The following is a 13,029-nucleotide window of genomic DNA, read 5'->3' as shown; positions in this document are numbered from 1 at the left end:
CTGCAGCGGTGCCCCAGCCGGAGACCCCAGCGCTGCGAGCTTCCCCGCAGCAGTGCCCCAGCCGGGGACCCCAGCGCTGCGAGCTTCCCCGCAGCGGTGCCCCAGCCGGGGACCCCGGTGCTGCGAGCTTCCCCGCAGCGGTGCCCCAGCCGGGGACCCCGGTGCTGCGAGCTTCCCTGCAGCAGTGCCCCAGCTAGAGACCCCAGTGCTGCGATTTTCCCCGCAGCAGTGTCCCAGCCGGAGACCCCAGCGCGGCGAGCTTCCTCACTGCAGTGCCCCCAGCTGGAGACCCCAGCGCTGCGAGCTTCCTCACTGCAGTGCCCCCAGCCAGGGACCCCAGCGCTGCGAGCTTCCCCGCAGCAGTGCCCCAGCCAGGGACCCCAGCGCTGCGAGCTTCCCCGCAGCGGTGCCCCAGCCAGGGACCCCAGCGCTGCGATTTTCCCCGCAGCAGTGTCCCAGCCGGAGACCCCAGCGCGGCGAGCTTCCTCACTGCAGTGCCCCAGCTGGAGACCCCAGCGCTGCGAACTTACCTGCAGCAGTGCCCCCAGCTGGAGACCCCAGCGCGGCGAGCTTCCCCAGAATAGTGCCCCAGACAGGGACCCTGGTGCTGTGAGCTTCCCTGAAGCAGTGCCCCAGCTGGAGACCCCAGTGCTGTGAACTTCCGCACAGCAGTGCCCCCAGTCGGGGACTCTGGTGCTGCGAGCTTCCGCACAGCAGTGCCCTGACGCCCCAGGCCCATGTTCTGTTCCAGGCGTGGGCTGGGCCGGCCGGGAGCCATGGCCGACGGGAAACGTCCCAGGAGCAGCCTGAGCCAGACCAGCAGCGTCCTCACCATCTCCTCCGTCAGCCTGGGGGCCGCCAAGGTGTGTGGGGCGGGGCTGGGGCTCTGCCATGGGGCGGCCTGTGGGGGGGGCTCCGACCCACCACCCCCTGCCCCCCACATCCACCCTCTCCTCTTCTCCCGCCCACAGCTCCCACCTTAACTCCCACAACACCTACCCCCAAACCTGGGCCCCCTAGAGGGGACAGGCCCCATTCCCTGCCCCCCTGAGCCAGCCACTCCCTGCCCTGGGGCCGGGTGGAAGCCGGCGCCCCCTAGTGGCTGGTGTGTGTGTGTGTGGGGGGGGATTAACCCTTTCCTGTCCGCCCGTCCGCCCCCAGCCGTCGCGCTCCCTGCGGAGGGTTCACACCTTCGGGAAAAGGGAAAATTCCATCAAGCGGGACCCCAACGCCCCCGTCGTCATTCGGGGCTGGCTCTGCAAACAGGTACCAGGGGGGCGGCCGGGGGGGCTGCCTTTGGGGGGGGACAGAGGCTGGTAGATTGGGGCCAAAGGGGTGTTAGGTTGGGGGGGCAACAGGGCGGGGAGGTGATCGCTTGGGGGGTGATGGGGCAGAGGGGTCTGGGAGTTCGGGGGGGCAAGATCATTGAGGTGGGCATAGGGCAGGGACACTCAATGGGGTGGGGGGATGGTGAGGTGGGGTGCTGGGGGAGGGGCTGTTGGGGGCATGAGGGAGGGGCTGTTAGTGTGGGGGGATTGTTGGGAGGCCATGGGGGAGGGGCTGTTAGTTTTGGTGGCATGGGGGAGGGGCTGTTGGGGGGCATGGGGAGGGGCTGTTAGTTTTGGGGGGCATGGGGGAGGGGCTGTTGGGGAGCCTGGGGGAGGGGCTGTTGGGGGACATGGGGAGGGGCTGTTAGTTTTGGGGGGCTGTTGGGGGTCATGGGGGAGGGGCTGTTAGTTTTGGGGGCATGGGAGAGGGGCTGTTGGGGGGCATGGGGAAGGGGCTGTTAGTTTTGGGGGGCGATGTAGGGGGCTGGCTCTCTATGGGGCGATCAGGCTGGGAATGGGGCCTCGGGGTTGGATGGGGAGGGTGGTAGGTTTGGGGGAATGGGGTGGGGGCTGTTAGTCAGGGTGTGGGGTGCCATGGGGCTGGTGCTTGGGGGGGTCGATGTGAGGGGGGGAGGGCTTTTTCTTCTAATAGGGCAAAGGGTCTGATCCCCTGGCGAGGGACTGATACCCTGGGGGGGCAGGGAGTTGGGGGGCCGCTGGGGGGCAGGGCCCTGGAGGGGTGAGGGGAAAGGCTGGGCCCCCGCCCCCCAATCGCTGCCTGTGCCCCTCACCCTGCTGTCGGGGCGGTTCTCGTTCCAGGACAGCTCCGGCCTGAAGCTGTGGAAGCGACGCTGGTTTGTGCTGGCCGATTACTGCCTCTTCTACTACCGAGGTACCGGCCCCCCAACCCGCCTGGCAGGGGGCGCCGTGGGGAGTGTGGGGGGGGAGCTCCCGGCTGCCCCAGCCCTGCTCTGCCCCGGCAGGGGGCGCTGTGGGGAGTGGGGCAGGGAGCGGCAGCCCATTAATCCCCCCTTCCTTTTGGGGTCCCCCAGACAGCAGGGAGGAGGCGGTTTTGGGGAGCATCCCGCTCCCCAGCTACGAGATCCGGCCCCTGCCCGGGGAGGGGAAGAGCCGAAGATTCACATTCAAGGTCAGTCCGGGGGGAGTCGGTCTGGTCAGAGCGCCCCCCCCAGGTAGCCCATTCGGGGTCCCCCACTTGGAGACACCCGGACGCCTGGGTTCTATTCCCCAGCTCTGGGAGGGGAGTGGGGGCTGGTGGTTAGAATGGGAGGGGGCTGGGAGGCAGGACTCCTGGGTTCTCTCCCTGGCTCTGGGAGGGGAGTGGGGGCTAGGGGGTTAGAGCGGGGGAGGAGGGCTCTCTGGAGCCGACGGTCAGGGCCCCTCCCCGCTAACTGGCGCCCCCCCCATCTGTGCCCCAGGCCGAGCACCGGGGGATGCGGACGTACCACTTCAGCGCGGACACCCAGGAGGACATGAACGGCTGGATCCGAGCCATGAGCCAGTCCGCTGCGGCCGAGAGTGATCCCAGCACCATGTAGGGGTGGGGGGGGTCTAGTGGTTAGATCGGGGGGCTGGGAGCCAGGACTCCTGGGTTCTCTCCCCAGCTCTGGGAGGGGAGTGGGGTCTAGTGGTTAGAGCTGAGGGGGGCTGGGAGCCAGGACTCCTGGGTTCTCTCCCCGCTCTGGGGAGGGGAGTGGGGTCTAGTGGTTAAAACATGGGGGGAGGGGGCTGGGAGCCAGGACTCCTGGGTTGTGGAGTAACTATTCTGTCTCTCACCCCATAGCAGCAGCCGGCCCCCCCAGCTGCTCAGCCGGCCGGTGCCCCCCCAGGCCCGTCTCTTCAAGGACGTCTGGCCGCTCACGCCCGACCTGGGTCTCACCAAAAGCGTCGAGTCGTTGGAAATCGCCCGGCTCTCGGGGCCCCACTCGTCTGCAGAGAGTCTGTCTGCGACGGGCCGGGGGGCACAGGGCGAGGGGGGACCCCTGCCCAGCGGCCCTGCCCCACCCCCCAGTCCGGTCAATGGGGAAGGGCTCGGGGGGGAGCTGCAGGGGCTAAGGTAAGAGTCTTTCGCCCTGGTCTCCTCTAGAAGGGGGCGCTGTGGGGGAGGGGGGGCAGGGGTACCTCACCACCTGATTAACCCTTTCATCTCTGCTCCTCTTCCCCCAGCTCTCTCTCGTCCCGCATTCTGCGGGGCCAGGAGTCCTTGGCAGCCAAACCCCCCCATCCCGGCCCCCCCAGACCCTCCCCACCCCCCCCTGAGTCCGAACAGCCCCCCCTGGAGCCCCCCTCTCCCTGGGAGCCCTCTGCAGCTGCCCAGTCCCACGTCCGCTCCTCCCGTTCCTACTCCCTTCCCCCCACCCCCGCCGAGCTCAGGGGGGCAAGGGGGGGCCAGGGGGGTGCAGGGGCGTCCTCCGGGAGGGTTCGAGCCCCTGAGCTGGCTGCGTCCTGCGAAGATCTCCCCCTGCTGGTCCAGGCAGGGTCCAGCCTGGCCCGGCCCCACACCCCCGTGGGGAGGGTAGATATCGCCCCCGGGGGGGCCAGGCGGGGCAGCAGGCCCATCCCTGGGCGCCCCCAGACTCCCGCCGACCGCTACGACGTGCGGCCCTCCGAGGAGCCCTGTGCCCGGCCCCCTGGGCGCTACCCCCGCAGCCCCCACCCCAGCCACTGCCTGGCGCGGCCCGGGACCCCGGCGGAGGAGAGCCCCCCGCAGACGGCCACACTAGGACCTGCCCTGGGGAGACAGCTCCGGAGCCGGGTAGGCTGGGGGGGGGGGGGCGCTGGGCTGTGGAGAGCGGGGCGGGGGTCAGCAGGGGGCGCTGGGCTGTGGGGAGCGGGGTGGGGGGGGTCAGCGGGGGGCGCTGGGCTGCGGGGAGCGGCAGGGGTGTGTGCTTCGGGGTGGGGGGGTCGGCGCTGTCTGACCCCTGTCTTCTCTCCCCCCTGCAGTTCACAGACCGGGTGTACCCCTCCCTGGGGGCCGCCCCACCCCGTGCCCGTCTCCACGGACGATTGGTGAGTGACCCTCCTCGCGCACCCGCCTTCCCCTGGCCCCCCATGTCCTCCCACTGCTGACCCTCTCCTCGCCCCTTTCTCCCTAGATCTCCCCACATTCGGCCTCCTCCAGCTACCTCCACCTGCCCCCACTGCCCCCGCTCGCCAGCCGCCCCCCGGGGAAGAGGACCTCACTGGGAGCTCCGGTACGTACCCCCCGCCAAGTCCGTGCCTCAGTTTCCCCCTCCATCCTCTGATCAGCCCCTTGCAGGGGCGCCCTGTGGCTAGGCCCGCAGGATTCTGGCATGGGAGTGGGGAGGGGAACATGGGGGAGGGCCGGACTCCTGGGTTCTCCGCTCCTCACCCTCTTGTTCTTTTTTCTTCCCCAGCCCTGGACCATGGCCCCTCTGTCCCGGGACAGGACCCTGCTGGCGCCGCCCAGGGCTGAAAGTGACACCGATGTGAGTGTGTGTGTCTGTGTCCTCTGCCCCCCATGCAGAGCGTCACCCACATGCCCCGGACACCCCAAAATCCCCCCTGGATCAGACCCACGGGCCCATCTACCCCTGTATCCTGCTACCCCAGATCAGACCCATGGACCCATCTACCCCAGTATCCCGCCTCCCCCGGTTCGGACCCCTGGGCCCATCTACCCTGGTATCCCGCCTCCTCCCTGGTTTTTACAGCTGAGTATTTTTGGGTATTTGGCCAGGCCTTTGGCACACGAGACACTCCCCAGGGTCACTTCCTGCCCGAGACGCCCCAAACCTGAACCCCATGTCCGCCCCACGCCGGTAACCCCCACCCCCCACTAACCAGGGCGCCACCTGGAGGCCGCAGCTGAAACAACCCAGTTTTCTCCCCCTCCCCCTCCCCCGGTGTCTTTTTTTTCCTTCCCTCCCACCCTAGATTCTCCTGACTAAACTCTGCGGCCAGGACAAGCTGCTTCGGGGGCTGGAGGAGGAGACGGGGCAGCTGCGGGCTGAGAAGGTGATTTCACCCCCCCACACACACACCAGCCTGGGCAAGGAGTCCCCATATACCCAGCCCCCGCGCCCCACCCCAGAGCCAGCCGCATCCCAGCACCGGGCGAGGGGTCCCCCGATTCCGAGCCTCCGCGCCCCATCCCAGAGCCAGCCGCATCCCAGCGCCGGCTGAGGGGTCCCCGTATACCCAGCCCCCACGCCCCATCCCAGAGCCAGCCGCATCCCAGCGCCGGCTGAGGGGTCCCCGTATACCCAGCCCCCGCGCCCCATCCCAGAGCCAGCCGCATCCCAGCGCTGGCTGAGGAGTCCCCATATACCCAGCCCCCGCGCCCCACCCCAGAGCCAGCCGCATCCCAGCACCGGGCGAGGGGTCCCCCGATTCCGAGCCTCCGCGCCCCATCCCAGAGCCAGCCGCATCCCAGCGCCGGCTGAGGGGTCCCCGTATACCCAGCCCCCACGCCCCATCCCAGAGCCAGCCGCATCCCAGCGCCGGCTGAGGGGTCCCCGTATACCCAGCCCCCGCGCCCCATCCCAGAGCCAGCCGCATCCCAGCGCTGGCTGAGGAGTCCCCATATACCCAGCCCCCGCGCCCCATCCCAGAGCCAGCCGCATCCCAGCGCCGGCTGAGGGGTCCCCGTATACCCAGCCCCCACGCCCCATCCCAGAGCCAGCCGCATCCCAGCGCCGGCTGAGGGGTCCCCGTATACCCAGCCCCCGTGCCCCACCCCAGAGCCAGCCGCATCCCAGCGCCGGCTGAGGGGTCCCCGTATACCCAGCCCCCGTGCCCCACCGGTCAGGCTTGGCAATTGCTTCCACCAGGTGGTGCTGGGTGAAAACAGAGACCGCCCCAGAGTGGCGGTGGTAGTGGGGGCAATGGGGCATTAACCCCTTAATTGCTGGGCTGTTCGTAAGGGGGTGACCCAGCAGAGGAAAGGGGCCGCAGGGGATTTCCCCCATGCCCCCCAAGACGGGGTGGGAGGGCAGGAACTTCCCCACCCCTCCTGGCCCCGCCCCGTCCCATCCAAGGGGTAACCGGGTTGGACCCCCCAGGAGAGGCTGGAGAAGGCCCTGGAGCTGGTCCGGCACCAGCTGGATGAATGCCAAGGCCCGGAGCTGGCGGAGGAGAAAATCTGGTACCAGCAGAGGCAGCTGCAGGACGAGCTGGTGCAAGTCAGAGCCCGGCTCTGCGACCTGGCGCTGGTGAGTGTGAGCGGCCCCGAACCCCACCCCAGAGGGGCCGCACCTCGGCGCCGGATCCCCGTATACCCAGCCCCCTGCCCCACCCCAGAGGGGCTGCACCTCGGTGCCGGGTCCCTGTACACCCAGCCCCCTGCCCCACCCCAGAGGGGCTGCACCTCAGCGCCGGGTCCCCGTACACCCAGCCCCCTGCCCCACCCCAGAGGGGCCGCACCTCGGTGCCGGGTCCCCGTACACCCAGCCCCCTGCCCCACCCCAGAGGGGCCGCACCTCGGTGCCGGGTCCCCGTACACCCAGCCCCCTGCCCCACCCCAGAGGGGCCGCACCTCGGTGCCGGGTCCCCGTACACCCAGCCCCCTGCCCCCACCCCAGAGGGGCCGCACCTCGGCGCCGGGTCCCCGTATAGCCAGCCCCCTGCCCCACCCCAGAGGGGCTGCACCTCGGCGCCGGGTCCCCGTACACCCAGCCCTCTGCCCCACCCCAGAGGGGCCGCATCCCGGCCCTGTGTCCTGTATAACCAGCCCCCCGCCCCACCCCAGAGGGGCCACGTCCTGGCCCTGTGTCCTGTATAACCAGCCCCCGCACCCTACCCCAGAGGGGCCGCACCTCGGCGCCGGGTCCCCGTATAACCAGCCCCCGCACCCTACCCCAGAGGGGCCGCGTCTCGGCACTGGGTCCCCATATAACCAGCCCTCGCACCCCACCCCAGAGAGGCCGCGTCTTGGCACCGGGTCAGGGCCGCCCAGAGAATTCAGGGGGCCTGGGGCAAAGCAATTTCAGGGACCCCTTACATAAAAAAAGTTGCAATACTACAGAATACTATAGTCTCGTGGGGGCCCCTGTGGGGCCCAGGGCCTGGGGCAAATTGCCCCACTTGCCCCCCCCCCGGGCGGCCCTGCCGGGTCCCCGTATAGCCAGTCCAATGCCCCACCCCAGAGGGGCGGCGTCCCGCCACCGGGTCCCCGTATACCCAGCCCCCTGCCCCACCCCAGAGGGGCCGCGTCCCGGCCCTGTGTCCTGTATAACCAGCTGTGAGTTTCCCGTTCAGGACAGCGAGAGGGCTTGGGGAGATTTCGCCGCCCTAGAAAATGAGCTGCTGACACTGCGGGAAACGCTGGCTCAGATCCGACAGCTCGGGCACCCCCAGGTACGTCACCCCACTAGGGCACCTCCACCTTGCCGCTGCGCAGAAGGGATGGGCCTGTGGGACTCCCTGCCACATGCTTTCCCTGGGGCGAATCGCTCAGCAAGTCCCTAAAGCAAACCGGGATTGTCCAGAGGGCGCCGGACTGCGGGGAGCGGGGCGGGGGGCTCGGCCGGGGGCACCGGGCTGCGGGGTGGGGGGCTCGGCAGGGGGCGCTCTCCCCTCACAGCTATAGGGATGTGGGAGCGCTGGCTAGGAGACACAGGGCCTGGGAGAACCGCCTGGTCTGTCTGGCTGCACCAGCTGTAGACGATATTCTGGGAGCAGGCGGGATGCCGGGGTAGATGGGTCCGTAGGTGGCGCTGGGGTCCGATGCTAATTACTGTGCCGTGACCTTTCCCCTCTGCCCTTTGCCCTCAGGAGCAGGGGGCCGCCCAGCAGGAGCTGTGGATGATCGATGACATCATTGCGGGGTTGGGAGCCAGCCCTGCCCCCTACCCCACCCTGGACCCCAGGACAAGTCCAGGTGCTGGATGCAATGTCCCAGGGTGGTGCTAGGGGGCGCTGTGCCGCGGGGGGCAGGGTGGGGCTCTCGGGGGGCGCTGTGCCGCGGGGGGCAGGGTGGGGCTCTCGGGGAGGCGCTGTGCCGCGGGGGGCAGGGTGGGGCTCTCGGGGGGCGCTGTGCCGCGGGGGGCAGGGTGGGGCTCTCGGGGGGCAGGGTGGGGCTCTGGGGGGCGCTGTGCCGTGGGGGGGCAGGGTGGGGCTCTCGGGGGGGCGCTGTGCCGCAGGGGGCAGGGTGGGGCTCTGGGGGGCGCTGTGCCGCGGGGGGCAGGGTGGGACTCTCGGGGGGCGCTGTGCTGTGGGGGGCAGGGTGGGGCTATCGGGGGCGCTGTGCTGTGCTGTGGGGGGTGGGGGCTCAGCAGGAGGAGCCGGGCTGTGGGTCGCTGACGCTGTCTCGTCTCCTTTTCAGGCTTCTCTCTGGCTGCCTCCCCCATTCTGGAGCATGGAGGGGGCTCAGCCCGGAGCCACCTGCCCCTCCTGGGGCCAGATGGGGGAGACCAGCACCACCAGCTGCCCCTCAGGGTGAGGGGCCTGTTTTCCAGGGGGGTGGGCACCCAGGCCCTCACTCCCGACCCGCGGCCCCCTGCTAGCCCAGCCCTGCCCCCCCCAGCTCTGCCGGTGCCCCTCACTCCCGACCCGCAGCCCCCTGCTAGCCCAGCCCAGCCCCCCCAGCCCTGCCAGTGCCCCTCACTCCCGACCCGCAGCCCCCTGCTAGCCCAGCCCAGCCCCCCCAGCCCTGCCGGTGCCCCTCACTCCCGACCCGCAGCCCCCTGCTAGCATAGCCCAGCCCAGCCCCCCCAGCTCTGCCGGTGCCCCTCACTCCCGACCCGCAGCCCCCTGCTAGCCCAGCCCAGCCCTGCCAGTGCCCCTCACTCCTGACCCGTAGCCCCCTGCTAGCCCGGCCCTGGGTTTCTCTCTGTTCTCCTGCAGGCCGTGCCAGCTGGCGGCCTGGAAGAGGGCCGAACAATGAGGGGAGATGCCTGGGGCTCACAGCCCCCTCAGAGCCCCTCTAGAAGAGGGGCCGGGTCCCCCGAGCTGGACGGAGGGCGCCCCCTGCAGGAGACGGATGTTGCGGCACCAGGTGCGGTTCCCCCCCCTCCCCCCCGTGCCCAGCCCGGCTGGGGCAGCATTCACCCTTCGTCTCCCTTCCCAGCTCCCTCTTTAACCCCTGCTTCTCCCCCCCACAGGTCTCAGCTCGCCTCCGGCCGCCCCCCACCTGCCCCGGAGCCCCAGCCCAGGCCCCCATGAGCCCCGAGAGCAGAGAACCGAGGAGCTGCCAGCCAAGGTAGCAGGGCTCCCCCCTTCCCCTGGGGGTCAGCGTGTGGGAGCCCGGACACCTGGGTCCTATCCCCAACTCTGGGAGGGGAGTGGGGTTTAGTGGTTAGAGCGGGGGGGGAGGGCTGGAAGCCAGGACGCCTGGGTTCTCTCCCTGGCTCTGGGAGGGGATTGTGGGTGAGTGGTTAGAGCAGGGGAGGGGGGAGACCTGGGAGCCAGAACGCCTGGGTTCCCTCCTGCCATTCTCCCCACCTCCCAGGTGATCACAACGGACCCCCCTGGTCCCCACCGGGCCCGGATGAGCGTCCAGGAGCAGCTGGAGCGGATGCGCCGGCACCAGGAAGGCCAGAGGCAGCAGGAGGGGGGCAGGCCGAACCCCTGGGGCTCCCGGCAGGGCTCTGTCCGGGCCAGGGCCAGCGCCAGCCGGGTGGGTACGCAGCCTGCGGGGGAGGGGCTGACTGGCTGCCAGAGGGTGGGGCATGTCCCGAGGCCACACCCACTGTCTCCCCCAGTAAAGCCCATATCTCACCCACCCTGTGAGGGGAGGGGAGGGCTGGGAGCCAGGACTCCTGGGTTCTCTCCCCAGCTCTGGGAGGAGAGTGGGGGCTAGTGGTTAGAGCAGGGAGCTGGGAGCCAGGACTCCTGGGTTCTCTCCCCGGCTCTGGGAGGGGAGTGGGGCCTGGTGGTTGGAGCAGGGGGCTGGGAGCCAGGACTCCTGGGTTAGAAGATGGGTACTTCTTCTGGGGGGCTACTGGGGGGCAGCGCTGGCTAGCGGGGTGGAGTGGTTCTCCCCAGAGCTCGGATTCCTGGATGGAGCTTCCCCCGCGTTCACTTCCCCCTCCTAAAATTCCTCCTCCAGCTCCCTCTTCGGACTCACTCCCCCGACCTCGGGCCAGAGCCAGCCCAGACCCACATGGAGCCACCGCCGAGGGGGGGCCAGACCGGGGGGCCCTGGGGCCAGTCTCCCCCACCCCTCAAGAGAGACCGTCACCGGGTCATCACCCTGGCATACGCGCTAGCCACCGAGGCCTCCGAGCGCAGGAAACTCATCACAGGTAATGGGGCTGTGAGCCCGGACTCCTGGGTTCTGTCCCCCCACAGTGACCTCTCTTTCCCATCCCCCCCCCAGCACCACTCCCATCCCAGCTGGGAAAATAGCTGAACAAATGAAGTGAAAAATGGCCGGAATCTGGTTCAGCTGTTGGGGAAATTTCTGACTCCTGCTGGCAGGTCCCTGGGGTGGGAACAGGTGTGTGTGTGTGGTGGGGGGCATCCCTGGGGCGGCTGGAGGGGCTGGAGGATGGGAAAGGCCACATTTCTCTCTGTGTCTAATTCATTAAAGCTCCCAGGAACCAGACAGATGCCTGAAGGGGTCCCCATGTCCGCAGCCCACCCCAGAGGTGGCCGCACCTCGGCGCCGGGCGAGGAGTCCCCGTATAACCAGCCCCCGTGCCCCACCCCAGAGGTGGCCGCATCTCCACGCCCAGCCAGGGGTCCCCGTATCACCAGCCCCGTGCCCCACCCCAGAGGTGGCCGCATCTCCACGCCCAGCCAGGGGTCCCCGTATCACCAGCCCCGTGCCCCACCCCAGAGGTGGCCGCATCTCAGCACCGGGGAGGGGGGTCGGTGACTCTGGTCTCCTCTCTCTGTGCAGGGAAGACCCCGCCTGAGCCCCAGTTGGCGGCCAATCCAGACCCTTCCCCAGAGCCGCTGGATGCAGTGACCAATCAGCACATGCTGTTTACTCCCGCACTCCCCCGGGGGCACCCAGAGGCCAATCACGTCGAGGCGGAACCGTGTGGCCCAGCCAATCGGAACACAGCATTTAGCGCCAATTCAGTGCAGCGGACGGGAGCGGCCAATCAGGCGTCGTCTCGATTTCAAGCGGCCAATTGGGCCTTGCCTGTTCCCGAGCTTTCCAATTGGTTTTCACCCTTGCCTGAAGCAGCCAATCAGGCAGCATGTCTGTCAGAGGCAGCCAATCGAGCATCGCCCCTGTCCGAGGGGTCTCAGTGGGCACCCCCTTTGCCCACATTGGCCAATCAGACGTCGACTGCACACAAGGCGTCCAATCGGGCGTCGCCTCCGTTCTGGGCCGCCCAAAAGGAATGTGGGGATTGGGCGCCGGAGCAAAGGATTGTGGGTAACAAGGACGTGGCCAATGGGGGGTGTCGGGGGCAGGGCGGGCGTGCCGTGCCCAGGCAGGTGGTGGCATACTTAGGCGAGGGGAGCCAGCCAATCAGGATCACCCTACTGCAGTCCAGCTTCTAACCCATTGGCTGAGAGGCAGGGTCAAGTCACGCCCCCTAGGGTGGGCTCTAGGGCAGGGCGGGGGGCTGTATAGGGGGATGTGCCCAAAGACGGGGCGGGGCTCAGAGGTTTGGGGTCCCTGCCCCCAGAGAGGGGACCCCTTAACCCCACCTAGGGTCCCATCGCCTTGCTGCCCCTTGGTGGGCAGAGTGGGAAGTGCAACCCCCTGGGCCCCTCACTCCCGACCCGCAGCCTCTGCTAGCCCAGCCCTGGGCTCCCCCCAGCTCTGCCGGTGCCCCTCACTCCCGACCCGCAGCCCCTGCTAGCCCAGCCCTGGCCCCCCAGCTCTGCCGGTGCCCCTCACTCCCGACATGCAGCCTCTGCTAGCCCAGCCCTGGGCTCCCCCCCAGCCCTGCCGGTGCCCCTCACTCCCGACCCGCAGCCCCCTGCTAGCCCAGCCCTGGGCCCTCCCCAGCCCTGCCGGTGCCCCTCACTCCCGACCCGCAGCCTCTGCTAGCCCAGCCCTGGGCTCCCCACAGCCCTGCCGGTGCCCCTCACTCCCGACCCGCAGCCCCCTGCTAGCCCAGCCCTGGGCTCCCCCCAGCCCTGCTGGTGCCCTCACTCCCGACCCGCAGCCCCTGCTAGCCCAGCCCTGGGCTCCCCACAGCCATGCCGGTGCCCCTCACTCCCGACCCGCAGCCCCCTGCCAGCCCAGCCCTGGGCTCCCCACAGCCCTGCCGGTGCCCTCACTCCCGACCCGCAGCCCCCTGCTAGCCCGGCCCTGGGCTCCCCCCAAACACCCACCCTGCTGAAGCTGACAATGAGGGGGGGTCTCATGAGCACCCAGAGGGAAGGGGGATTTATGGGGACATCTGATCCTCCCCCACTCTCGTGGGACTCTGTACGGGGGCATCGGGGGGAGGGAGAATCCTTCAAATGGCCCCCTCACCCCAGGCAGCTCCCTCCCCTGTTACCCCCTTTTCCTGCCTGTTGGTGTCTCCGGGGCTCCCCTGCGGAGGGGTACGGGAGTTGGGGAGACCTTCGAGCTCGCCGGGGCCTGGCCAGGGGTTTATACCGGGCACTGGCGGCAGAATACGCTGCAGTCTGTACAGGGAAGCGGTCACTACACGGGGGCCTGTGGAATTTGTCCCCGTGTGTGTGCGGGGATGGTCCGGGTTAGAGTGCGAGTCTGCCCAGAGGCAGGCTGCTGCAGGAAGCCGGGCGGCTGGACGACCGAGGAGGGGCCAGGCGGGGTTGTTAAGTGGGGGCTGCTGGAAGA

The 13,029-nt window shown here is 69.4% G+C and overlaps 1 protein-coding gene across 1 annotated transcript; it reads left to right on the top strand.

Moving 5' to 3' along the window:
* Nucleotides 1–776: 776 nt before the first annotated feature.
* Nucleotides 777–11,771, top strand: PLEKHA4 (pleckstrin homology domain containing A4). The gene is made up of 20 exons (XM_065420889.1): nucleotides 777–863; nucleotides 1,162–1,266; nucleotides 2,148–2,220; nucleotides 2,381–2,478; nucleotides 2,768–2,883; nucleotides 3,133–3,364; nucleotides 3,925–4,104; nucleotides 4,293–4,358; nucleotides 4,445–4,543; nucleotides 4,727–4,798; nucleotides 5,247–5,327; nucleotides 6,374–6,523; nucleotides 7,569–7,667; nucleotides 8,085–8,190; nucleotides 8,635–8,747; nucleotides 9,156–9,306; nucleotides 9,413–9,510; nucleotides 9,760–9,927; nucleotides 10,360–10,555; nucleotides 11,155–11,771. Exons 1-20 carry the CDS (start codon nucleotides 777–779, stop codon nucleotides 11,769–11,771), a joined length of 2,907 nt encoding a protein of 968 aa, XP_065276961.1.
* Nucleotides 11,772–13,029: the final 1,258 nt, after the last annotated feature.

This window comes from Emys orbicularis, chromosome 21, assembly GCF_028017835.1.
Source record: "Emys orbicularis isolate rEmyOrb1 chromosome 21, rEmyOrb1.hap1, whole genome shotgun sequence".
NCBI classification, from domain to species: Eukaryota; Metazoa; Chordata; order Testudines; family Emydidae; genus Emys; species Emys orbicularis.
The sequence above is the reverse complement of the archived record's forward strand: the minus strand, read 5'-3'. Positions and strand labels throughout refer to the sequence as shown.